Genomic DNA, 26,833 nt, shown 5'->3' with positions numbered 1-26,833 from the left:
GTGACAGAAGCTCCAAAACGAAATATGCTACAAGGAGAAGAAACTGAATAAAATTTGTCATTTATAAGAAGTCTGAATACTGATCATTGTCTCTGTCTAGCCTTTTAATGAAGCTGTATTTCTTGGAGTATTTTTGTGGGGGAACTCTGATGCCAATGGAGTATTTATTATAGAGTGATGTGATTGTGTGTGTACATATATGAAGGGCTTGGTTTGAAACATCCCATGTATACTCTCTCTAGGGTTTTGGAGCAGCACAAGCTTAACAAGGACCAGTGGGAGGAGAGAATCCAGGTGTGGCATGAGGAACATCGAGGAATGATTAGGTAACCAATGCAGTGTGAAACTGCTGTATTTAAAGTGTTAGTGTGTAATGTACAAATGCACTACAAAAAAATCTGACTTGCTTCAGGATAAATTAGCATTCTTCAGGTTATTTTGCTCAGAGTAACTAGGTTCACATGCCTCTGCTGGTCCATGTCAGCTGGCTGTTCTTAGTAAAATATGACTGAGTTTGCAGAGTTTGTAATTATCTGCTAGGGTGATGCTTAGAACCTTTGGCAGCTTGTTGCTGCTCTGTCCATGTGGGAAGATAGCACCTTCTTGCTCTAATGGCTTAAAGACTCCATAGAGAATATTTCTTTCTTTTTACATGCTGCAGGGAAGATGCTGTCTTGGAGTACCTGAAAATTGCACAGGATTTGGAAATGTATGGTGTGAACTACTTCAGCATTAAGAACAAGAAAGGCTCTGAGCTCTGGCTAGGTGTAGATGCTCTTGGACTCAACATTTATGAGCAGAATGATAGGTAATAAACACCTCTCCATCACTGCCTTCAGCTCCTTTCCAATATAAAGTAATTCAAAATCAATCTCTCCTGGAATTCAAATCTTTAAACTCCACAATTCATATATCATTCTTGGCTGTGTTTTTGACATTGCGAGAATAATCCATAAAATGTGCTTCTTTGGACCAACAAATACAAGTAACTGGCAAATCTTTTCAAGATAGTTTCACTTTATCCCTAGTCTTCCTGCTATAGATGCATTCTTCAGTTCAGATTTTCATTAAAAAAACAAAAAAAGTGGGATTGAAAAACTGCTTCTTATATTTGTATTTAATCTGTGTGATTAATTTTGTCTTCTGATTTCAATTACCATAAGAGTGCTGAAATATGAGGGTGGATGTGGTATAATTTTGAGCTTTATATTTTAAGTCAAGAATTTGGAATTACTTTGGACTCATTTCTTTTTGCTTCCCATTTTTGCAGGCTAACACCGAAAATTGGATTCCCCTGGAGCGAGATCAGAAATATCTCATTCAATGACAAGAAATTTGTTATTAAGCCTATTGACAAGAAAGCACCAGTAAGAAGCAAGATTCATATTAAGCTATTAAACTTTCAGCTTCTTAGCTGAACAGTTTCTGTGGGTTTGGTTTTGGGGACTTTTTGGGGTTTTTTGTACAGAATCTTTTCATCAATAGCATGAATGCTGATGTAAGCAGGGAGACCTGTTCGCTTAAGCTTTTAACATCAGTGGCAGGGAGTAGCCCTTTGTTTAGGGTTTCTGATCTTCTTAAGACTGTTCAGATTCTCTGATAATACAGTTAGGGGTCTGAGGTATCTCTGTTAGCTGTGGATCCTTCCTTTGCAACTTGTTGGCTTTAATAGTGTGTGGGATGATCTTTTGCAGGTTTTCGCCTTATTTAAAGCAGAAGCTTTAGGTCATTTTGTAGGGTATGCTGGAAGGTTTTTTCCTTACAGCTTTATGTTGAATGTAATTGCTTTCATCTTTAAGGCCTAATAATTTCTGGTGCTAGCCAGTACCTTCTGTTCTTCTGGTCATTCTTGTCCTATTGCTGCTTGAAAGCATTTCCCTGCTGTTGTTCTCCTTTTGAACAGAACAAGTTATTTGTCCATTGATTGTAACATTTGACACCCTTTCTGGCATAAGCCAATACATTACGTTCAATGTGGCTGGCCAGGCTATTATACAGATTATTGGAGTGGGAAGGAAGGTGGGAGAAGCCAGGGACTTGGTGTGCCTGGTAAAGCAGGCACAAACCTGCTGGTTTGTGACGAAATGGTGATGCTAAGATGCTGTGTGCTTGGTGCTAGTGATGTGTGACAGTGAAACCCAGAGCCCTGCAATGACACACTGGGTGCTCCTGCCCTGGGTGTGCTTGTCAGGTTGAAATCCATTCCAGAAAGAAGTGCCTAACTACCACCAGCAATCAATTAGACATTATTGAGAAAAGCTGGCTGGCAACTCTAAAAAGCTCGGGGTCTTGGGAGCATAGTGCATACACAAGGGGCTTCTTATGCTGAAAGAACAGGTCTAATGCTGCCTTTTTCTTGTCCCAAGGACTTTGTATTCTATGCCCCTCGGTTACGGATTAATAAACGAATCCTGGCCCTTTGCATGGGGAACCACGAGCTCTACATGCGCAGACGTAAACCAGACACCATCGAGGTGCAGCAGATGAAGGCACAGGCTCGGGAGGAGAAACATCAGAAACAGATGGAGAGGTTGGTAGGGTTCTGAGTAACCTGCGTGTGACTAATCACTGCATGAGTAGCCTCATGTGCTAGATAAATGGCTGGCAGCACCTTAATCTGCTTGAGCCAGAAACAGAGCAGGATGGTTTCTGCTTCAGGAGGGTCTAATGGGTTGATAGTACTCACTCATCACAAATGTGACTTTCTGTTACTTTCTTGGACTTAAGAACTTGTCATTGAGATTAATGCCAGCAGAGCTTTTTATTTTTGCACTTCTGTAAAGGGGTACATCTGGAGTAAATCTCATTATCCGAGTGCTGTAGGGCACATCTTGTGTGTGCTCTTTTTGTGTGTTTACTAGGAAGTGCTCCAAATTGGTTTGAAATGACATTGTGACTTCCTTCCATCAGAGCCCTGCTGGAGAATGAGAAGAAGAAGAGGGAGTTGGCAGAAAAGGAGAAAGAGAAGATTGAGCGTGAGAAGGAGGAGCTGATGGAGAGACTCAAGCAAATTGAGGAGCAAACCAAGAAAGCTCAGCAAGGTAATAGGAAATCTTTCAGTGTTTCCTTTGATGATGAATAGTCTGAGTGAGAAGGGTTCAAATAGTAAAGCTATGAGCATCTCTGAGCAATTTGTCTCTCCAGTATTTTGTGCTAACTGATGTTAGGGCTCTGATTTGGCCTCCTGAAGCTGAATGTAAGCCCTCCATATGCAGTTGCTGAAAAAAGATATGCATTAAAGAAATGGGTAACAGCCAAGATCTCTCTCCTGGCAGCAGAAGTACCTTGCCATTGTCCCTGTGCTAGCTGGAAGCTTTATCCCAGCATATCTATAGAGGAAGTAGTCAAAAAGTGTAGCAGAGATCACACCAGCCATTGCTGTGGTGATTTATTATATAAGTGCTTGGCTAGAGTTAGTGTGGTGTTGCCCAAGCAAAATACTGAATGCTTCTCTACCCTTAGCTATGTAATTTTGGGATGGGTGCTTCCCCACAAATCCATTGGGGATGGGCCTGACTTTTAGTCTTACAGCTCCAAGTAAAATGTAAAGGAGAGGACAGGGAACAGTTGCTTGCATCCCTCCTTTACCTGTCCCTCTGAAGGAAAGCCCTTATCCAGACAGACTTTCCTCTTCTACTGATCTTGATGTGACCTGAAATGTGCTCCCCTATTTTCAGAATTGGAAGAACAGACCCGCAGAGCTCTGGAGCTGGAACAGGAGAGAAAACGAGCTCAGGAGGAAGCAGAGAAACTGGCTAAGGAGCGTAGAGAAGCAGAAGAGGCAAAAGAGGCCCTATTGAGAGCATCCCATGACCAACAAAAGACCCAGGAACAGTTGGTAAGTTGGTGAGCTGAAAATCCAGTAGGGAAAATAGTGAAAGGGGTAGCATCTAAGCTTTTGAAGCAAACCAGGCTATGAATATAGTGAGGAAGCACTATTCATAGGTTCCTCAATTTTTATCCTCAAGTAGATGAACATATATATAAATACAAGTGTATTTGTACAGTAGATTCGTATTGCTTTTTGCCTTTTTTTGTATGTGATAATGATAAAATGTTGCTTTCCCTGGTTTGGATTCAAAGAACTGAATTTTGTTGCTCTGTTTTTGGGAGAAGGAAAAGGAGCCAACTCAACAATCAAAAAAAAACCCAACCCACAATGAAACACAAAACGTTTTTTGCTTCCTTTCCTTTTTCATCATGGAGGTATTGGTGGAACTGAAGTTAACAGGAAGGCTTTCTTCTCACTGAAAAGATGTGTTTTCACTGAGGACTTGAACAAAATGCTTCATTTAGCAAGTATCTTGGGTTTTGTTTCCACTAAAAGCCTTTCTTCTGCAGGCTGCTGAGATGGCAGAACTCACAGCTAGGATCACACAGCTGGAGCTGGCCAGGCAGAAGAAGGAGAGCGAGGCACAGGAGTGGCAGTATAAGGTAAAGCAGAATCTGAACAAATGGCATACCTTCTGTGGAATTGCTCTTTGTTCTTTATTGAAACCTAAACTATTGCCCTAGATTCCATGCTGGACTCAATGCTTGCAAGCTTGAGGCTGTTTTAAATACACAGCTTTGGTTTTCTCCATGGAATGGATGACTTATTCTAACTCCATGTAGCAATTTTTGGCTAATTAGACCTGTAGCCCGTTTTCCATTAACAGTAACCATTCTATAGATCTCTGAAGTGTTATCCAGCAGAAAATTTTGCAAATGATGGTGGCTGAGTAGCTTTGGAATATGCCCCTTCAGAGGTGCAAGGTTTCCTGTAAAAAGCACCAAGTGGTGCTTCTGTGAGAAGTCTCAGGCACTCAGGATTGTACTGGCTGACTCACTGTGGCATATCCTACTGCAGGCACAGAGGGTGCAGGAGGACCTAGAGAAGACCAAAGAGGAGTTGAAGACTGCCATGAGTACTCCTCATGTCACTGAACCCATGCACTCTGAGAATGAGCATGATGATGAGCACGATGAGAATGCAGCAGAAGCCAGCGCTGAGCTCCGGTCAGAGGCCACCATCAAGGACCGCAGCGAGGAGGAACGCACCACTGAAGCAGAGAAAAATGAGAGGGTCCAGAAACACTTGAAGGTAAGAAGCTGGCAGCAGAGTGTGTGTGTGGGGGTGCTTCTTCTTTTCTCAACATTTCTTGCAGCTGGAAGGTATTGCTGTTATTTAAAAAATGAGGGGAGACACAGGGAAGGGAGATGATCATGATCTTGCCAGATAGCTGCTTAACCACTGAGTAGAGAGGCAGATCTTGTCTCCTGGCACTTGACTTCAATTTTTCTGGAAGCAGTGAAGTATTTTGAAGCAGGGCCAACAAGCAGCATCTGTCAGATGCAGCATTCTTTCTGTGAGTATTGCCAACCACCTGACAGCTGTTCATAGCCCTGTCTGCAAGGAATTGAAGAACTTTGTTTGATTTCTATCCAGCAGCTGTCTCTAACTGTCAAGTCTGGGTTGCTTTGCAAAACTCTGCATTGCAAAACCCTGGAGCAGCCCACTAGGGCTCAGCACAGAGACAGCACTATTGCACCATCTTCTTGTGAGGAACTCCAGTGTTCTGCTGTTCAATTCCAAGCATTTAGTTGTGCTGCCTGACTTGCACCAGCTTTGCTTATTGTGCATTGTACTGTGGTGGTTACACACAGAGGGCTAGAGGTGCATTTTATCTTCTGCAGAAAGTTCCTTTTCTGGTGGAAAGCTAGTAATTCTGAAAGATGCTCCTGCTGTCTTCAGGGATACCTCCACATGGCCATTCTTTTCAAGTGCAGGCATTGGAGAAAATCTTTCTTAACTCTGCTAGATGAAGATAAATAGCTGGCAGATTGCCTAATGTTTTATACCTTCAAATGTTATGGAGAAATATTAACAACTTCCGCAAAATCATAGATCTGATTGGGTTGGAGGGACCTCCATGAGATAATCTGATCCCACTTCCTTGCTCAAGCAAGGTCAGCTAGAGCAGGTTGCCCAGAAGAATACACTGGGGCTTGTCTGTTTCCTGTCTCTATAGATACCGGATCTGTAGGAGAATCGGCAGGAAATCTCCTTGTCCAGCTTTGAGTCTCTACTAACCTGTTGCTGTCTGTTTCTCCTCCTCCAAAGGCTCTTTCCTCGGAGCTGGCAAACGCTCGGGATGAAACCAAGAAGACGGCCAACGACATGATCCACGCTGAGAACATGCGCCTGGGCCGAGACAAGTACAAGACCCTGCGTCAGATCCGGCAGGGGAACACCAAGCAGCGCATTGACGAGTTCGAGTCCATGTAAACTCTCCCCTGCACCTGCTGCCCTGCACTCTCTTCTCCCCTCTTCCCCATCCTCTCCCGTCATCACTCATAATCGTGCTATGCTGGAACCACTACAGAAGAGTGACCATGGTCTTATTTATCAAGTTTTGGGCAAATGCTGGAGTTAAGTGACAGAAGAAGGAATAGGAATTACGTCTGCCTGGGGTGGCTTGGAGAAGCAAATGTATATTAGGCAAAATCTGAAGTTGTTTGGCTTGGGGTAAAATCTTAATGTGTTGGGTTTGCCCACTGAGGTGGCTTGTGTTGCTGTCTTCTCCCGTTACGTGGGGAGACCAGCAGATACTTGTACTGCATTAAATAGTCAAGAGCTGACAGTCTGACTCTGCCTTCCTACTAACCTGTGCAAGCTTCAGGATTAAGCTTAGTAGCCAGAGTCTGAATTTCTGACTTAACCCAGAGTCTGAATCATGTAGTTTAAAAAGGGGAGACTGGAGCTTAGGAAGAAGGATTGAAGGTAAAATATAGACTTTCTAAAAGACCAAAGCTTTTGTCCTACAAAAATAAGCAGACCAAACAGATTCTGTGGTGTTCCTGCTGGTGTTACATTTTGTTGTTTAATGATGGAGCTTTGAATTTCTTAATCATGAGGAAGCCTTTGGAGTATTTCCACTAATACAGTGTGGTTTGAAGCCTCAAACTCCCTGCTTTCTAGAGGTTTTGTCTCTGGTCAATGGCTTTGTTCACTATCATTTGTCTGACTTCAATGTAACCAGTGAGGCAGAGATAGCTTAAGTACACTGCCTTCCTTTTTGGTTTTGTCAATGAAAACCTAAAGTGGAATGTAGAAATGTAAAAGACTAAAAATTATTGTAGCTGTATTTTCCCTTGCTGAACAGATACTTTTCTAGTTATGTGAACAAGATTTCAGGTTTTTCCATAAGAGGCCTTTTTAGCACATAGTTGTTGGTGCCTTATGACTGTGTATAGATCTACTGTAGCTCAGATACCTTTAAACTAGATGCAATCATAAAAAGTGGTCAGCAGCTGGGGACCAAAAACTGCTCTCATATCTGGGTCATGCACAAGACTTCATCCATCTTCCTGGCTTCAAGCAGTATTTGAGGAGAGAGGCACCTAAGACACTTGTCCAATTGCTTTTTCAATCCTCACTAGCACTCTGCCACATGCCTGGCTCAAGTGCTTTTCCTTCCCCAGAAGGATGCTTTGGCCTTTGGTAGCTTTGAGAACAGAAGGCTTTCTTTTTAGAAATGGGATACGAATGGTTGTGAGAGTGGTCCTGAGAGCTGCTTGTGCCAGGTATTGTAATAACCATCCTATCATCCAAGCTGCCCATGCTGTAGCTACCCAAAGTCCTCCCTGCCATTTCTGTGGAGGAAATAGCCATGTATGCTCAGGGTTGAATTGGATGGTGCCTTGATCCCTCATAAAAGGAAGTGTTAACCTTCAGGAGAGTCACCTTAAAAATGGGTTCCACCTAAAGTGAAGTCCTCCTTTGTTTTGCCCTCCTTGGATTAGCCTGTCCCTATAGGAAGTCATTAGGTTAGCCTGGGAATTATTTTCTTGCCTAGCATGATTCCAAATTTTGTGACCTGCTCAGTTTTGTATGTTCTCCTTTTGTATGATGTTACTGGTAATGGTGATAGAATGAAAACATCTGAAAACTGGAGTATTTTCAGCTCCCTGGTGTATGAAAAGGGGCAAAGGGGAACTGTGCCAAAAAAATGTTCATGATAGTGTTAACAAACTGCAGTATTTCCCCAAGAATTCCTTGGGTGGCTGGAAGAAACCTCACTAGTTCTGTGTTACTTTAATTTTTGAAAGCAATGCAAGTCTGTGTGGGGATTCATACAAATACCAGCCAACCTCTGTTAGAAGCAACATGCCAACCTATGCATGTTAAACCTCCAGGTGTGTCATGTGGGAGCCCCTTTCTCTCCCCTGGACACAGAGTGCTTTTGGGGGGCACGTGACATGGTAAGCTTTTTGTTAGCCAAGAAAAATATGCCTCAGTACCATGAAAGTCAGAATGAAAGATTGGAGTTAAATTTGTCAGAATGTGTTTGCATATTCCTGTACTGAAGGTGATTGGCATTGGCTCTGCATGAGTCTTGTTACTGGGGAACAGACAACCTTTAAACTTCTGTTTTGGTGCTTTAAAGCTGGTTCTCAGCACTTCTGCTCTGTCCATGGCAACTATTGATGCATTTGAGGGGAGAAAATCCTATCTAATATTTTAATAATTTCCTAACACGCTGATGTATGGTGCCTGGAATATTTGTTCAAATAATAAACCAGTAATTTTCTGCTTTGATGGGTCACACAACACTGCTGAGCTCTCATGTATTATGATGTTGGCATGACTTCTGTTTATATGGTTTTTTAAAACGTTCTAATTCCACATGGTCCAATAAAGGAATAGAACGGCTTGTGCCAGTGAGTCCACCTAACTCTTTGTAGTTGTTTCAGCCCTGCCTTCTTTTTAACCAGTATTATATTCCAGTGGTATCTAATGATATTTGATTTCAATATTTCTAGCTATGCACAATTAGAAAATATTAGTCAAGGGATGGAGGGTATGTTTATGGTCCTCCTTCCCTTGGATATGTATACTGTATTATAAAGATGATATTTTGCAAGAAAACTAATGTAAGAAGCTTTCAGTATTATGGTGAGATTTGTAGACACATTTTTTATTTGTTAGAATACAGTGAGTTGTTCTTCCTCTTCATGTTCCAGTTTAATTGGATAACTGCTCCTCTTGGGGGTGGGGGGAGGGAAGTACTTTATCACATGTTGCCTGGCTTATTTTTTCTTGTTTTATTTTTTGTTGCTGTAAATTATGTTGAAGGTTTTTGACCAGTTGTTTTACTGGATTATAATAAAACACCAATTCCTTAAGGTTGTGGAGTAATTCATGGGTCCATGTGTTTATCTGCAGAGAGAACCTTGATTAAGACATGTTTTTCCTTTTCAGAGGAGTTGTTAAAACCCATACCTTGTTCTTCCTGAAGTGCCAATAAAGTTCAGAGAAAATCAGCAGATTGTGTCTGGCTGCTTCCTTAAGGTTTGCTTTAAGTCCAGTGCTGTGTCTTGTAGCTGGGCAGATCTGCCTTGTGGTGCCCAGAGGTCAGCCTGGGATCTCCCTCACAAATGAGGAGATCACTGTGAAAGGGAACAGCTTCAGCAACAGCCCTTTCTTCTTCCCCAACCCCCCCAGCTGTCCAGCTGGAGCCAGTGCTGGAATTGACACTTCTTTATGGAGGCACTGAGTATAAATGGACTGGCCAGAGGGAGGGGATGGAGCTGCTGTGGGTGAGCTCCTGCAGTGCCCAGCCCAGGCCTGTGTGCATCCAGGTCACCTGGAGAGGCTGGCTGGGCCTCGGTGCTGCTGCTGGCATGGACACCCTGCCAAGTCTGTGCTGCCATCAGCCTGTTCTGGGGATTTGGGTGCAATTTGCTTCACAGCTGCCTTGCTGTGGCTGTCTCTGCCTGTTTCCCAGTGTCTTGGGAGGGTTCCAGCAATGGAAGGGTGTCTGCTGCCACCTTTCTGCTAATGAACTGTGTGATCTTTATTTGCAGCTGCTTTCTTGGTGGTTGTGAAGAGGGGCCTCACAGAACCTCTGCCTAATCACTGCTGCACTGCAGAATAAGGTGGAGAGTTCATTGGAACATGTTAGTGCTCAGAGATCTGGTGCTGGGGAAGAGGCCTGAACTTTTCTATAAACAAAACATGATGTGTGGAGCAATAGAGGCTTCTGCAATTCCCACCAGGCATGGCTTGGATTCAGTTTCTACAGGTGAGTCTTTTTTTTTGTTCCTGCCAGGATTCAAAAGACCTGAGCACTGGAGGAATTGCATGCCTCCTTTAATGCTGCAGCAGCCTTCAGCTGAAGGTTGCACTGGTCTGGAAAGGTTGATCCTGTTCTTGCTGTTTCTAGTGCCCTTGCTTCTCAATGGACATAACCTTAGAAGCTCGAGGCTTAGTAATTCTCCATTAATTCTCCATATCTATATTCAGTTTTTCTTAGAAGAAATGGAAGTGTAAAGCATTAGAGGCTGAAGACTGCTACTGTACTGGACCATGTGAAAAAAAAAAATGGTCCTGTACAGACCCTATTCTTCTAGTTTGTTGTAAGGCATTCTGTAGTTTAGGATCAGAAATTTGTGTTTAACCCCTAATTTTTGTAGACAGATTCTGTTGGATTTGTTGGTCTGGGATGTTTCAGATCAAGTTTAAGCCATATCTACAAATGTTTGGGGCCCATCTGCTTCTGTCTGCAGGACTGGGGCAGACTAGAGTGTAAAAGGCTCTCAGAAGGCTGGGGGACTAGAAACGCTGTCTTTTTGCAGGTTCTGCAATGTTGCTTTATTAAGCAGTGCAATTTATTAAGAACTCTAAAGAAAAGCCAAACTAACTCTGTAGAGTAAAATATTCATTGAGTTCAGTCTGTTTGGTAGACTAATGCATTTGTCCTGAGATGCACTGACTCCAAGTAAGACAAAGTAGCTGCAGAAAATAAGACTGATTGCTTCCTCCTTCTCTTTACTCTTTCTAAAGCAGGAATTGCAAGGGCATGATCTCCAAATTCTGATTTGCTTTGATGCAGACAAGCCCTGTAGGAATTTTTCTAGGTAGATGAACAGCTTATTCATTTCTTGCTCAGGATAATATGTTTGGAGGGAAACACAAGTATTTTCCAGCATCCTAAGCTTGGTAATGTACAGGGTAAGGTATGATAATTGTAGGCACTCGTATGGCAGCTGCTGGAGCACCTACAAAGACAGACTGAAGTGAGAAAGCAGAGAGCACCCAAGGCATGCCTTGTTTGCCCTGTACCATCAGTATGACTGCTCTGTTCCCTGCCAGCTTTGCAGCTGTGCATAACTCAATCTTGGCTGTAATTTTAAATGTCTTATACCAGGGCATATAATCTCAGAGCATGTGACAACTGGCACAGAACAGAATTCCTCTGTCTAATGTCACCCATAACTGTTGCATACCCATATGTAAATTGAGGCCACATGTGATGTTAATGTCTCCCTTGCAGAAAAAATTACTTCTGTAAGAAAAATGCCCCATCCCTGGACATGTTCAAGGTTAGGTTGGATGAGGCCCTGAGAAATCTGGTCTGGTGGGTGGCACCCTTGCCCATGGTCAGGGAATTGGAACTAGATGATCTTTATCCCTTCCAACCCAAAGCATTCTGTAAAAAAGGGGTCTGGGCCTCAATGTATGAAATGCTAGGCTGAGGTTGGCTTTTGTCTTGCAGGTTTGGAGTTCCAAGTGCAGTTTGTAGGCAAGGGAGCAGGTCCCTGTGTCTGAACAATGCCTAAGTGAGTATCAAGCTCCAGGTCATGAACCTCTAAATGTTACTAGCAATTCCAAGATAAAGCTTTTCAGGGCAGGTGTCAGGATGAGCAGTGTAGTGAAAAGTGGAAGAATTAGGAGGTATTAGAGAAAAAGTAGTGTTGAAACTGCAAAAAGTAATACTGGATGCTTGTTTGCTTGTTGCAGAGACTGTACCTTCAGCTTCTGGTTAGAATGCACAGAGCAGGTGTTAATACACATATTTATGGTGAGCAGAGATAATTTAAAAATTACAAGCCCCCATGATTGCTAAAGCCTGTAGTTGTGCATCATCCTTTAACAAAATGCAGCCTGAGATTGGTCTTGAGTCAACAAATTTGACTGAAGAGGGTGTGAAATAAGCTGATCTTGAGCTGGGAGGTTATGGTGAAGGCTGTCTATACCCCACATGCAGCACTATTGCACTCCCATCCATCTTTGAAGCATCCTTGACTGGATGCTTGAAGGAGAAGCATGTGCAAGTGAAGGTCTTGGCTGGGGCACAGTAATTTCTTAGTGGCCTTCACCCAGGCAGGCAGCAGCTGCATTGTCAGACGTGGCTGCAGTCCAGAAGCCCTGTTGTAAATTCATTGTGATTTCTTGTTACAGCGCCAGTCCATCTCTGATTGCATGTCTGCCCTCCTGCTTCCAGTGGTGAGAGTATGGCTCTTGCTCCTTTTGTTTGTGTCACTCTCAGAAGGTTGCTGAACATCTAGGGAAGGTTTGAATGGGGCAGTTTTGTTTGAGAGATGCTGAAATTGAGGCACATTTACATTCTCTGAGGCAGAATCTGTGACTTGAGCTCACTTGGTGTGTGCACTTTGTCCTGGATCTGTGCTCAGTGCATCTCTTGTGAGGCAGCAGAAGCACTGTCTGGGTTTGTAGGCTTCCAAAAAGTGAAACCAGTACAAGTTGTTCTGATTGCTTTTATTAGCAACTTGCTCTGGAACAGGAAAGGCGGTTAACGGGTTTTTAAAGTGACAATGCGAAAGGTGAATTTTAGTTTTGTTCAGTGCTTTAGTTCTGCGTCTCAAGCAGCCCATATCTACTTCCCTACAGGAGTACTTGTGAGGCAGTGGGTGTGGTAGGAGGGGAGGGGTAAATTGTTCTTGCTTTTCCAATTAATGAAGGTTGCCTTCTGGAAATCTTCATTATTCCTGGGTCTGTGTGCCTGCTGCTCTGACTACAGTCCCTGAGACTTCCCCCATGGGACCAGCACGAGCTTACCTCTCTCTACACCTGAACAGCACGGGCAGTGCCTGAGCCAGGGCAGCTCTGCCTGCTGGCAAGAAACTCTAACAGTGGTCAGAGGAGCTGGGTTTGGTATCCCAAAAATCCAAGTATGCTTCTCACTGTGGAGGGCTGCAAAGATGTCATGTAGCTTCTGGTTGGGTTAGGCCAGTGCTGATTTCAGTGCTCACTTGTGCAGAAGTCAGGGCTGAGGTGAGGCAGCTCACAGGTGTTTTGGATATTTACATGAGAGCACCTAGACTGGGGGGAGGGAGGAGCACATTGTTTGGTGTGTGCTACAGAAGACACTGGACAGTGTATTTCAACTAGGAAGCCACTTCCTTACCAGTGTGTGCCAGCACATGACTGGATGTGTGGCCATAGCCACTGCACTGACAAGGTGGGGGGCAGTGTGCCTGTGTGCACTGCTGGGAAGTTGGTTCCAGCCAAACCATCCTTGAAGCAGAGCTAAGAGTTCTCTTCAGCTGTGTCTGGCCTTCTTATAAAATATATGCTGACCTGTGAAGCAAAAATGTGAAGTTTTTTTGTTGTTGTTTTTTTTTTTTGTTTTGGTTTTTTTTTGTTTGTTTGTTTGTTTGTTTTTTTTTTCCTAAGGTAATGGCATTTTTTCTTTGTTGGTTTAGTTGGTTGTTTGGTTTGGGGTTTTTATTGGCTGGGTTTTTTTTTGTTTGTTTGTTTTGTTTTGTTTTGTTTGTTTTTTTTTTTGGGAGGGGTGGTTACTTGCAAAGCTTTCTATTTTTCTGCCCTTGGCTAAATGAACAATGATTAGAGAGGAGATCTTGCTTCTGCCCTTTCTCAGTATTTCAAAGATCTTAAAACAGATGATCCAAAATCTGTAAGGGCCTGATTCTCGCCTACCCCAGAATTGTTTTGCTTTCACCCAGGAGCTGTTGTCCCCTTGCTGCACCTCAAAGTCTCCCTGACTTCCCTGCCTGCACTGGCCTCTCTTCCATCAGGTGACATTGACCTGTCACTTGCTGTGCTCTGAGTTCCTGGCAGGGAGAGGAGTCAGTGCCAGACAAACACACAAATGTCCTTGCTGTGGAAACTGCTGTGCATATATCTAATGTATCTCTCTCAGCTCAAGGTTTGCTGGAGAGATAAGATGCTTTGTGGTTTGTGTGTGCTGTGCCCCCTCTCCTTGTCTCTTGTGGCAAGCCTTGCTTTCTTTCCAGGGAAATGCCTGAGAGACAGAACTGGGCTGTCTGCTGCATCTCTGTACTGCCTGAAAAGCAAAGGCAGAACTGGCCACAATCTCTCAGCTGCAGAGGCTGAACAGAATGGTTTTAAATTTGGGCATGAGATGGAGCTCAAGAATTTGGCTTTGAAGTTTGAAGCATTTGTGGCAGCTTGTAGGAGAGAGCAAACCACTTGGAGAAGTTGACCTGATAAATGTTATTACTTTTTTTTAATGCATTGTCCATGAATTTGTCTCAACTGGAGCTGTCTGAGAGGTGTGTTTGAACACTTGAACACCTGCCTTTGAACTGAAGAATACATTTCCCTCCTGGCTTATGGAAAATACTTACATTCCTTAATGTCTTTGGTGCTTTTTTCAGAAAGCCTAAGCACCTCTTTCCAAACTTTCCAACCTGAAAACTTTGGGTGGAAAACTTTCATTTTGGGGCAAAAAGCCAAAACTTTCTGGTTATCTTCAGAACTATGAATCCAATGCCTGTGTGTGTGTGTCTGTGTTGCAGCAGACATTTTCTATCTTATGCTGTGTTTTTTTCCCTGTACAAATTGCTTAGAGAGTCCAGTATCAACATTTTTTTTTTTTTGCTTATACTGGCTACCAATATGTTATTGCATTAAAAACCTTGATTAAAGCAGACATCCTACCAAATTGTGAGCTGTAAATTTGGTGGTAGGAACCATTCATTCTCTTGAGGTGAGAGCTGTTCCCTAACTCCACAGAAAACAGGAACTGAAACTGTCTTTGCTGTTGTATTTTTGGCCCTTAAATTCATATGGGTTTACCCTGTACAGGAGGGTAGACTAAACCAGTGACTGTGTTTCTGGGAATAAGTTAAGAGTTTTCTTCTGCAAGGCTTCAAGGCTTAGTAGTGTGGATTATCAGTTAACATGATAGTTATCTGCACCTTTATGTACTTTTCCGCAGAGAGTTTAGCAAATGAGCAGCTAAGTGTGGCTGCTTCTGCTTCACCACCATCATGTGAAGTAAGTGAATATTCACATTTTAGAGCTGGGAGCCTGCTGTGTTGGGTAAGGCAATGATGTGGCTGGATGCCATCTTGTCAAGAGCAGAATTCATGTGTCTTGCTTTCACTCCATTGCTGTAGGAACCGTGTGCCCCTCTCCTCAAGGCAGCAGTCATCAGCACTCCTGCCTCTCTGCTCTTCTGGCCCTCAACTTGCAACTCCTTGTATGATTGGACATCACAATTAATATTTCTCCTGAAATTTGATTTAGTTCTGGCTCCTAAAAGGGAAATCTGTAAAGAAAACAAAGAGAGCATTGCTCAGAAACAGGCATGTGGAGGTGATGTTTCACATGTTCCTGTGCTTCAACCAATTCCCGTGCCCTGATGGGCTGGACAGCAGCAAGATCCAAGCACAATCCCTTTGCCCATCCTTCCTTCCTGCTTTCCCTCCCTCCACCCCCAGGGAGGCTGTCCTACTATGTTTTGTTTTTTTTTCCTTCCCCCCGTCCTCCCAGCTGTACGTATAAGTCCCTAATCAAGCTGTCCTTGCCCCAGAGGACAGCTGTGGGACACGGAGCAGTCCCAGCAGCAGGATGGCTCATGGCATCTTGGGGCTCATGCGGCCCTTGCGGCGTGGACTGAGCGCCAGCAGAATTCGCCTGCTTCTCCTCTGGGCTGTGCCTGAGCAGCGCCAGAGCCCAGCAGAGCGGTGGGCAGAACGAGGATTCAGCTCCACGCAAGGGCTCCAGGATGGCCCTGGGGAATCCAGGTGGGTCAAATGCTGCCTTGCTGCATCCGAAGGGATGGGCAGGCACCTCTGTGGCTGGAAGAGGAGAGAGGCCAGCGAAGCCATGGCCTGTGGGAAGTGGGGGATGAGACCCCCACCTGAGGTGAGCAGATGCTGATGGGGAGGGAAGGGGGTGGTGCAGGGACCCAGCCCAAGATTACTGCTTCCCATCCCTGGGGCTATGGGGACCTGTCAGAGGGGCTAGTGCTGCCTCCAGAGCTGTGGGGGCCACAGCTAGTGGCTGGGAACCGACTCATGAAGGTGACAAAGAGTCCTTTGGCCCATTTCCACAGCAGGAACTACTGCTGTCTCAGCCAAAAGACGTCAGTTGTGGATGTGCAGAAAAGGTGATTTTTGCAAATTTGTCTTACAGCTCTGAGGATCAGGTGACAGTGCATTTTATAAATCGGGATGGAGAGAGACTAACAACCACAGCCAAGGAAGGGCAGAGTTTGCTGGAAGTTGTAGTCAATCACAACTTGGCCATTGATGGATTTGGTAGGTGTTGCAGCAGGATATGTGCATGTGCTGTTAGGGCCAGTGGGTGCTTAGGAGTAGTGCAACAGTACCTATGCCACTGTGTTCTGCCAAGACAATCAACAAGCTTCTGTTCCCCACCAGCTGCTTGCTGGGTGGCTCAGCATGGTAGTGAGATGGCAATGTAACCTCACACTGTCACACTGGCATTCCAGCAGCCTGTCAGTGCTTTTGGCTGCATAGAGCTGATGTAAAAATTTGAGAAGAGACAGGCTGTAAACTGCATCCATCTGTTGTGTTTCCTAGCATCTCTTTTGACATGCTCCAGATCTGTTAAAAGGCCTTTTCTCACAGTGTTGCTAAAGATGGTCTCTCTCACCCCCTTATCTTCCCTGATTTGCTGTCCTTCCCTTGCTTCTCCACCAGGTGCCTGTGAAGGGACATTAGCCTGCTCTACCTGTCACCTCATCTTTGACAAGGAGGCCTTCCAAAAGCTTGATGCCATCTCAGACGAGGAGCTAGACATGCTGGACTTGGCATATGGACTCACTGACACGTAAGCCTCCCTGCTGATTACAGCAGAACCTCAAGCCTCTGAGGCAGATTCTCACCACTTGGCATCTCTTTACAAGGGGATGGGGCTTGTTCTGTATTATAGCTGGGTCTTGAGAGCTGCTTTCTCTTGAGGGCTAGCAGATCTTTAACAGGAGCTTTAGGGAAAACTCATCCTGAACCAGACATTCCAGTGTGGGTGGGGGATTTCTCCCTTTACTTTGGGAACAGAGGAGCCTCACTTCATGTTTTCTTCTCAGATCGCGCCTTGGCTGCCAGGTGTGCGTTAAGAAGTCGATGGATGGTCTGACAGTGAGGGTCCCCATGGATGTGTCAGACATGAGGAAGCAGCTGGAGGTTGGAAAGCAAAGCAAACAGTAACTGGAAGCGGCTGCTGCACAGCTTACACCCTCATTTAGGCATGGCAGGGTACTTTGCTTTTGGTTGACACTATTGCTTTTTGTGACTGGCTCTCAGTAGGCCATAAAGGTCTGATTCAGTATAAAAGGCGTGTTTGGCAAATCTCTTATTTAAACAAGGCATCATGCTTCATAGGGTCTTTGGTACATATTTTAAGTGCTTAAATGTTCTGCTGAACGCAACTGGATTAAAGTGCATGGCTTTATATTTCCCTGGGTGGGTGTCAGTAAATATTTCTACTGCATGTGACTTGCTTTCTCCTTTAAAATTTAAGAATTTTGCTATTCTGAGTAAATGTTGAGAATTTTGCAAGGCCTTGCTCTTGAAAAATGGAGCAGACATTTCCAATTTGGGAAGCTTAAGAAGAGATTACTGTTTGCAAGTCAGTGTACTGATGGGCTTGGTGATGTAGGCGACTTCAGTTTGGTCAGCAAGAGCATACTGAGGACATTTGTGTGCTGACAGTTCCTGTAAGCAGGAACAACTTCTATGAACTTGAGATGTTTTGGGTCCCTGAATTGTTCTGTGGTGTGAGTGGCCACTTTCTCCAAATTTTGGAGAATTTTTAAATTTTCTCATTGCTGTACTATTCCACATGTCAAATAAAATTTTAACAATGAGCCTTCTAGACCTACAAGATGCACTGTTCTGGTACCATGAGGCTGGCTGGAATAGAAGGAAATTTGGTTGGCTGCATTAAGTGCAGCACTGCCAGCTGATCAAAGGAGGTGATTGTCCTGCTGTACTCAGCAGTGCTGGGGCCTCACCTGGAATAGTGCAGGTAGTTTTGGGCACTGAATATAAAGAGAACATTATTCTGTTAGAGACAGTCCAGGGCAGGACCATGAGAATGATGAAAGGTCTGGAGGGGAAGCCTTATGAGGAGTGGCTGAGGTGTTGCTTTGTTCAGCCTGGAGGAGACCGAGGTCAGACCTTATTGTGTTCAACATCATCACGACGGGAAGCAGAGGGGCAGGTACCAATCTCTTCAGTCTCATGGCCAGTGACAAGACTCAAGAAAATTGAAGTACGAAGCTGAGTCAGGGGAGGTTTAGCTGGATCTCAGAGAAGGCACGAAGCTGAGTCAGGGGAGGTTTAGCTGGATCTCAGGAGAAGGCATGAAGCTGAGTCAGGGGAGGTTTAGCTGGATCTCAGGAGAAGGCACGAAGCTGAGTCAGGGGAGGTTTAGCTGGATCTCAGGAGAAGGCACGAAGCTGAGTCAGGGGAGGTTTAGCTGGATCTCAGGAGAAGCTTCTTCACCCAGAGGATGCTTGGGCACTGGGACAGACTCCCCAGGGCAGCAGCACCCAACCCGAGTTAAGAATCATTGGGACAGTACTCCTCGGCACATTATGTGACTCTCGGCACGTCCTGCACAGGGCCTGGAGCTGGACTCGATGATGCTGAAGGGTCCCTTCCAACTCGGAGTGTTTTGTGATTCCGCGGTTCTGTGATTTACAAAATGTCAGCGCGACCTCGGGCCCAGGCCGCGGGGGCGGCTGTGGCGGCGCTCTGCCGCCAGGGGGCGCGCGCGGGGCGGCGGCCGCGAGGAGGAGGAAGAGGAGGGAGAGGAGGGAGAGGAGGGAGAGGAGGGAGAGGAGGGAGAGGAGGGAGAGGAGGGAGAGGAGGGAGAGGAGGGAGAGGAGGAAGAGGCGGCGGGGCCGCTGCGCTATGCCCGTCCCTCCTCCTTCCTCTCGCCCTGACCGCTGCCTGGGCCTGTCTCGGGGAGCCACAGTTGCCATTAGTGTCCAATGGCCTCTGTGCACCTCCCTGCCTTCCTCCTGCAGCCACCAGCCCTGGCGTGCCCTGCTGTCCCTGTGGGCACAGGGTGATGGGTGACACGCTGTGAATCCTCTCAATAGGCTTTGTCTGCCTCTCTGATCCTACATGCAAAAATCGGTACAAATGTTTATCCATGTCAGAATTTTATCCTTAGCAGAAGGGTTACCTGCAGGAAGGATTTCTGGCATGGGCCACAACCATGTGCTCTAAGAGGTGATGGCAGCAGGGTGAGTTTTCGTAGGGTCCCAGCCCTGTTTGGGGACCACCAGGGATGTGGTGATGTACTAAGGCTTCAGGCTGGTGACTGGCATGTGACAGGATAGCCCTTTGCTTTGTCATACATCAGAAAAGTCTTCCAGGCTGTGCTTGTTTCTCCCAAGTTTCCTTCAACAACTTGTTCCAGGTCTACTGTAAAAAAAAGCAAGGAGAATAAATATGGATTAAATGAAAGCAGTTAAGCCATCACCTTCAGTAGCACTTCAAGTCTCTCCCCATCCTGATCCCGCCACTTGCAAAGCCAAAGTGATCTGGAGCTTTGCAGTTCCAGCCCTTGGTCCCCACCTTGTTGTGAACTTGAACTGGAGCCAGGCTGCTGCTGGAAGATGTCAGCTCTCTGCACACATCCTGGCAGGATGGCAAGGGAGGGAGCAGCTTCTCTGAATGACTGCTGTATTCCTCTTCAGAGTGTGGGTGACCTCTGAAGAAAGTTTCTAGGACAAGCTGTTAGCATTGAAATGCAGGGAGTCAAAGTAGCCTGTGCTACTCTGGTGGGGCTGTCTATCCCTCGAAGGTGCCATGGGATAACGGAGAGGCCTCTGCACTAAGAAACTACTACAAAGGATGAGGGAGAGCATGTCTTGGAAGACTGGCTTTCCTGACAGTTGAAACATCAGAAATAGAATTGGAAAGTTTAAACTACAGCTGCCTCAGGCACTTCTGTCATGTTTCTGTCAGCCTGCAGGATAAGGAAAGAAATCATATATCCTGAACAGAAATAAGATGAGGCTGAACTGCATGAGTCATTTCTCTTCAAGGCAGATGAGATGGACTTGTTTGGCCTTGGTCTAAACTGGGAGCAGGCCCTGAAGGCTCATCCCTTCCTGGATAGTGACCACGTAACCTGACTTCCTAAAAGCCTGCATCTGGTGGGGCAGTGGGTAGGGCTTTCAGTATGTGACAGGCCAGCGTGGTCTAAATGATCTGAAAAATGGTAGAGAAAGAAGGGAAACCTGTTTACATCTCAGAGCTATACGTTGAGGGGAACTGTGGCCTTTCTAGGGCAGAAAGCCAACCAAGTGTCTGTGTGTTTGTTATTTCTTGTTAGGAGCAAACTGGGGGCTGTGGAACATTTTCAAGATTGGTCTCTGCGTTGCTTTGTTATCTGGCTCATGGAAAATGAGGGCTGCAAATTTCCAAGCCCAGAACTCTGGTTTGTGTTATGTTTTGCAGGACTTTGTTTTGTTTAAAGTAAAGAAAAATGCTATAATGCAGAGCTGGGTTAGAGCAGCTGTGCCCACATTAGGCAGCCTAAGATGAGGCAAGGAAAATTGTGTTTTTCCCTGCCTCACTCAGTGTTTCTCTAAACTAATCTCCTTATAAGTTTCTTGTGATTTTTTTAGGTAATGCAAATTGTGAGCCCTTACTCTGCATTTGGTTCAGGTCCCTTTTGTTTGACCTGAGCCCAGCCACTGAGTTTACAATCTGTTAGTATGTTTAGAATACAGAATCAACTCTCTTCCAAGAATAGGCAGACTTTTCTTATAATATTTAGTGCTGTTTCACCTTCTTGAAAAGACAGGAGCAATGCCTAGACTGCTGTGCTGGCAGAAGGCTTCTTGCCAGCGTGGCCAGCCTGGCAGACCTGGGCTGGGAGGCGAGTTGTGTTTCACAGCAGTTCAGTGCAAATGCCACCACCCTGACACGGGGGAGAGGGGAGCAAGAGCAAGGGAACAAAAGGTGACAACACCACAACGACAACTTTTGTGTCTTTTATTAAAACAGTTACAACTGTAGCTCTGGAAAAAAAGACTGTGGATGCCTTATTGCTGTTCACGTGTGAAGAAAATTATGTTGGTGGTGGAGTTGTGTTATGATTATATACACCTTTCATTATACAAGGGGCACAAAGGTGATCTGGGACAGAGTGCCACATATGAGAGGCAAACACCCTTCATCTAACAAAACAAACTGTATACACCTTGGAAAGTGGGCTCTGGGCTTTGCCCTGGTTCCCTTGCCCTAGTATTTGATGATGTGAATTTGGAGTGCTGGGCCAGGTTCCAGTCCCTGACCCTCACAGGCACCTGGCAGATGAGTGGAGGGATCTGACACTAGATAATTTTACAGAGGTGACTTTCCCCTCCATGCAAGGACTGAACCATGGCAGCTGTCATGCAGGTCCAGCTTTGGCTATTTGCTATCAGCAGCTTGCAGGGATACTTATTCCATAAGCACAACCTTTCAGTCATTAGGATTCATATATTTCTTTTCTCCTTCACCCATTCACTGTTGACTGAGTAAAAGGATTGTCTCTCTGACATATACCACCATAGAAAACTCTCATGTAACTTTCAAATGAACCATCCCAAACCTTTAAACCTTTGAGACCTTTCCCACTGTTTTCTTAAAGCAACCTGTCACACTAATGTGGTGCTCTCAGCATCTTTTTAGAGCTCAACTGGGAGTGTCACAACCCTCTAACAAGTCCCCTTACATCTGTGGCACTTCTGAGCATGACTTTGAGGGATGCTTCAGGACTCCACTGGCTGCATCTCTTTGGTGGTCCTTACCAGCAGCCTGCTTAGCACATCCTTGCCTTGAATTCCCCAAACTCAATTCTGCTGGAGTGCACAGGACCACATACTCTGCTGAAGGGAAACTCGGCATTTGTCTGAGCCAGCATTGGTTGTGAAGCCTGGACAGTTTCAGTTTATGGACTGACAACTTTCTGGCAAGATGTGACTTTGCTTCAGCGTCTGCTCAACAACATTCTTGACAACTTCCACAACTCCTTGACCTCCTGCTAAAACCAAGCCCTGCTCAAGTCCCTCTCAGCATGACCAGGAATTTAGTCAGTTGTCTCATCCACACTGCCTCTAGAAAGGGCATCAGCATTGACAGAAAATTGTCAACTTTCACTAGGACTGAAACTCCTAGCTACTGAGCTACTCCCAGAGGACACAGAAGAACATTTACAGCCCTGTCAATGTGACAGTCCTAAAATCCTTTATGGCAGCTCTGTCTCTGTCAAATGCTAACTTGGGGAAGGTATGAGAAGAAAGAATCACTGTGTAATTAATTCCAGAAAAAAGCAACCTTGGGCTTTAAATGTTACACATGCTGTCTGTCAGTGAATACTGGACTTTGGACTCTGGGCTCCAGCTGCTGATTTTGGAACCCAGCCTCAAAAATGATTGAGGACTGTGAGCTAGACCAGAGCAGACAACGAATGAGCAGAGTGAAGCAGCAGTGATTTCTGGAATGAAGGTGAAGGATTTTCCTTTGGGTGAATGGTTGTGATGAACAGTGAATAATAGTGGGTTTTGTGCAAGTGTAAAGATTTAAAACTAATTCTTAAGAAGCATTAGCTGTCTGTGTTGTCCAGTCATCCACCCACATCAGCAGCTGAGTGGAGAAAATAAAGTTTCTCTTTTCCCGCTGTTAAAATTAATGGAGTCGGGCCCTGTACAGGTCAGCTAATTCAAGGACAGGGAGAATTTGGTAGTATTCACTCCCTTCCACACCCAGCCAGTGAAGTCTCTTTCATCAGAAAAGGGCATAAAGAAAACACATGAACAGCCCCCCCACCTCCCACCAAAATGAGTATTACATATACATTAGTGTCCCTTTACACTTGTTGCCACATGCAGCCTGCTAAATTCTTCACACCCTGATCATATATTACAGAATATTTTCTGTTGTACATACACAAAAAAATATTTAGTTCCTCTACAACCATTGCCCTAGACAAATGTCTCTTCTGCCAACACCGCTGTGTCACACTCCTCTGCGGCCACCTCTGCCAGAGGCTGGCTCCTGAGCCAATCCACCCTGCTCCGGAGGAGTTCCTTCTCGACTGCTTCCACCTCTGCTGTGGGACAGGGCTCGGTTTCATCGTGCTTGAAATAGTCCCTGATGGTGTTCCGGATGGAGTCAGGGAGGATGATGCGGATGGTGTGGCTGAATGTGTCCAAGCCCTTGCTCTGGGTTGGCGCCTGCGCCATCTCCACTGGCTGTCCCTGCAGCCCCTCGGGAGCAGAGGCACTTTGGGGGCTCTCTCTGTGCTTGGCCTGCAGGGATGGGACCGTTGGTTTATGGTGGTAGCGCCTGGAGATGGACTGCAGGACAAGGGGGGTGTTCTGCCCATAGAAAAGTGTCTGGGGGATGTGGACTCTCACAGTCTGCAAGCTCTTGGACAGGCTCTGCTCACTGCTGCTGCTGGGTGAGTCTCTGCTGCTGGTGTTTGTCACAGATCTCTCGTCTTCTCCCACTTGAGACCCCCAAGAGCTTTCTTTATTTGGGGTCACATAAAAAGTTATCTTGGTGCGCTTCAGGCTTTCCTGGCTCAGAGGGCAGTCATCAATGCCTTTGATTTCTATGTTCTTCACTGTCTTCTCCCTGTGCTGCTGGTGGCTGACCTGTGGGGATGTCTCGCTGGATAGGCTGGCAGCTGGGTGCTCAGGGCTTTCTTCAAACTCTTTGGTATAATCCTGGCTCCTGAGCCCTGGGCCAGGGCACCCTGAACAACTCAGCTGTCTCTCCTCTTCTTCCCAGTCAATGTCAGTGAATGGGCTTCCCATGGCAGCTCTGCTGACACATGGAAAACTTTTCTGCTCTCCAACGCAATGACTGGTCTCTCCAGCCTTGGGTTCACCCTCATGAAAACTGTCCAGATTGCACAGATGTAAAGGCACAGGAGATGTGAAGGATTTGTGCCACTCTTTTTGGGACCTCTTGGCAGCTGTAGGAGACACAGCATGAAGCCTGGCAGAAGTGCCAAACATGAATGGCAGTGACGAGACATCTGTGGGACTGATGGCTGATGACTCTGAGCAGTAGGAGAAAGCACTGTCTAAGGAGCTAAGTGAGGAGGCAGATGGGGAGGTGGTGGTAGAGGACAGGCTGGAGAAGCTGGACCTGTTGGACAGGCTGGACTTCTGAAGGCTGAGCTGCTTCACCCTGGAGGTGGTCTGAGGTGATTGCAACAAGTTCTGCCTGGCCTTGTTAACCCCAGGGCTTAGGCCTTCATCAATGAGCTTCTGGCTCTCCATCTGCAGCTGCCTGAGCCTGTGGATGTAGTCTGTGTGGCTGCTCATGATGGTGGCATCGCAGCTGGACTGGCGGGCCACTGGCTCGTGGCCCTGTGCGGGCAGCTGGGAGCTGAGGCACACGCTGGGCTCCGAGGAGCACCGGTCCCTGGCCGGGCTGAGCGAGCGCATGGAGCCCATGGAGCAGAAGGAGCCATCCTCCTCCAGGAGCTCGTAGCTGTCTGCACTGGCATTGGTCTGGGCTTTGCTTTGGCAGCAGGCTGTGATCTCGCTGAACAAGTCCCAGTCTCCCTGATCCTCAGCAAGAAACAAGCTGCTGGGTGCTTCAAAAAGGGCATCTGTTTCAGATTCCAGGTGGTGCTTTGGCCCTTCTGGATCACAAGTGGAAAACTCCAGCTCATCAGAGGAATCATCATGCTGAGCCAAACCTATGTCTGGGGGAGAGGACACAAATTAATTTGTCACTATATATATAGTACCTCACAACCAAAACAGGGAAGTTATATGAAAAACAAAGATAATCCACTATTCTCACAGAAAATAATAAAAAAAATCTGGCTTGATGACCACTTTTCACCAATGGCCTGTATTCATAGGATAGCTAACAGAGACAACTCCATCTCTTTCCATACAAACCATGTGATTTAGCTTTATAGAACTAACCTGGAAAATAAAAATACTGTTGGGACATGGCAGTGCTAAGGCTACACTTAATTGTTGCAATGGCTAGAGTAGGTTTACTAGCAGCCATAGAGAAAGACAACCATCTCTGGGGACACATTGGAGTTTCTCCACCTCAGCCCTCTGCTTTGCTATCTCTTCCTGCCTATGCTTGACAAGCAAAGGGAAAACCAAACCCAACTGGTTTTCGGTATTGTTCCTTAGAAGAAACATGAAGATAAAGCAAACTCTTTTGTCTGAGGACTTTATTAAAAGATTTTAAATATTTCTGGAAGATTTAGTACCACAAACTTACCCAGAGATTCCACTGAGTTTTTGGACTTCTTTATGTCAGGTCTTTGGAACAAGGAAGCAATATCACCCCCAAAAATCTCTCCTGAGTTTTCAATCAAAAACTGCACTAACAAGGCCACCTGGCAAAGACAGTAATTCACAGATTCAGTTTCATGGAAACAGAGCAAGTAAAATCATATTCAGATCGTCTCATTTTTTTACAAAGATGTAATTTCCTCAAGAAGCTGTTAATAATGTGGCAGTGCATCTGCATGAACACCTGAGGCAAGAATATGAACTATGTGAACTGGTACTGTGAGCCAGGTATAGCACATTCTACAGTTTTCCTCACTATTGCTTACACCTCATAAGCTACAAGCAAGCATTCCTCCTGTCTGGTGCACTGTTGTGCTCATTGCTTATTTTGTTCCAGCTGAGGTGGCAGTGTCCAACTTCAGCTGCTCCAGTTTTCCTGTGCTTGCCTGACCATATAGGAAGCTCATCTGGTGAAGCAATCACTGCTTGCCTTTTCACCCTGGATGGTCTGAAGGGCTAAACCCTGCCCAGCATGGGCACAGCTGCACAGAGGAAAGGATGAGGCCTGGGTGCCACTCAGCCAGCACTGCCACTGGCCTTATGCCTTCCTTTAGACTACAAAAGGCAGTGCCCATAAAAAGCAGTGAAAGAGGAAAGCAGAGGTGAGGCCAAACTCATGGAAGATGTTACCTTCTTGGTAGACCGGCTCTCCTCTTCAGGCCCAGTGGGACTCGGTAGCCACAGCATATTGGGTGCTATGCAAAGAGCCAGGTTAAAGGCATTCATCTGATTCACTCCAGAATTCTGCTCAATGTGATGGAGGACTCCAAAGAGGTGTCTGAGTAAGATGAGGTTGGCCTCTGGAAGCTGGTTGACGAGACTATTCAGGGAGTGAGAAAAAAGGAAAACAGTGCTGTTCACAAACATCTGCTCTTTGAATTCCAGAAGTTGCATCCCAAAGCTTTTTCCCCCTCCTGCCCCTTTGTACCCAGCCTGAGACATCCACATTTGAGAATAAGGTGAATCTGTGTCACTCCCCTCCACCAACTAACACGAGAGCCACAGCTCTGTTTCCAAATTTCCCACCTGCTCTGGTTATAGAACTGGAGGGACAAGGGGCTTGGGCTCAGAGCATGTGGGAGGGAACCCACAATGCCTTGACTAAACAGGGAATGCCCAGAGGAGACAGGAGACAGATCCAGGCCAGACCATGCCACTGTGTCCTGTGCTGTGGATAAAGAAGACCCAGGAGAAATGGTAAGGTTAAAAACTGAGCTGAGCCATGGCTGAATAAACAGGATATCCAACAGGAGGCTGATAAACTGCTTGTGCTCAGGGCAGCAGTTTCAAGGCAGTAAAGCTGTTTTCAAGGTCCATGTCTTCACCTTGACAGGGTGGATCAGCCTCATTTCGTGCACATAAGAATAAAGTTACTGTCATTAAAGATTTAATTCTGCTACCATAGATCCACTCCTGGTGGCTGAATTATTATGCTTTTTCAGTTTACTTGTTCTGGTAATTTGAAC

The 26,833-nt window shown here is 45.7% G+C and overlaps 3 protein-coding genes across 3 annotated transcripts in view; 2 read left to right on the top strand and 1 right to left on the bottom strand.

Annotated features, from left to right (window-relative positions):
• The window catches only part of MSN (moesin), a 41,001-nt gene extending 31,692 nt beyond the window's left edge, over positions 1–9,309 (top strand). The window contains exons 5-13 of the mRNA XM_021548386.2: positions 243–326; positions 662–808; positions 1,271–1,367; positions 2,367–2,530; positions 2,911–3,041; positions 3,678–3,838; positions 4,342–4,434; positions 4,850–5,083; positions 6,104–9,309. Of these exons, the coding sequence (XP_021404061.1) occupies positions 243–326; positions 662–808; positions 1,271–1,367; positions 2,367–2,530; positions 2,911–3,041; positions 3,678–3,838; positions 4,342–4,434; positions 4,850–5,083; positions 6,104–6,268 (1,276 nt within the window). The 3' untranslated portion in view covers positions 6,269–9,309. The remainder of the gene's footprint in view (positions 1–242; positions 327–661; positions 809–1,270; positions 1,368–2,366; positions 2,531–2,910; positions 3,042–3,677; positions 3,839–4,341; positions 4,435–4,849; positions 5,084–6,103) is intronic.
• A 6,249-nt stretch (positions 9,310–15,558) lies between these two features.
• Positions 15,559–17,229, top strand: LOC110480482 (adrenodoxin). The gene is made up of 4 exons (XM_021548429.3): positions 15,559–15,801; positions 16,193–16,317; positions 16,723–16,852; positions 17,109–17,229. The coding sequence occupies exons 1-4, from the start codon at positions 15,626–15,628 to the stop codon at positions 17,227–17,229; spliced, it is 552 nt and encodes a 183-aa protein (XP_021404104.2). The 5' UTR covers positions 15,559–15,625.
• Positions 17,230–21,025: 3,796 nt separating this feature from the next.
• LOC110480485 (rho GTPase-activating protein 20) overlaps positions 21,026–26,833 on the bottom strand; it is a 29,715-nt gene continuing 23,907 nt past the window's right edge. Inside the window, exons 13-15 of the mRNA XM_021548435.2 lie at positions 25,998–26,187; positions 25,294–25,411; positions 21,026–24,751 (exon numbers count right to left, since the gene is read on the bottom strand). Coding sequence (XP_021404110.2) covers positions 23,013–24,751; positions 25,294–25,411; positions 25,998–26,187 — 2,047 coding nt within the window. The 3' untranslated portion in view covers positions 21,026–23,012. The remainder of the gene's footprint in view (positions 24,752–25,293; positions 25,412–25,997; positions 26,188–26,833) is intronic.

This window comes from Lonchura striata, chromosome 14 (assembly GCF_046129695.1).
Source record: "Lonchura striata isolate bLonStr1 chromosome 14, bLonStr1.mat, whole genome shotgun sequence".
NCBI lineage: Eukaryota > Metazoa > Chordata > Aves > Passeriformes > Estrildidae > Lonchura > Lonchura striata.
This window is presented reverse-complemented; position numbering and strand designations above follow the sequence as displayed.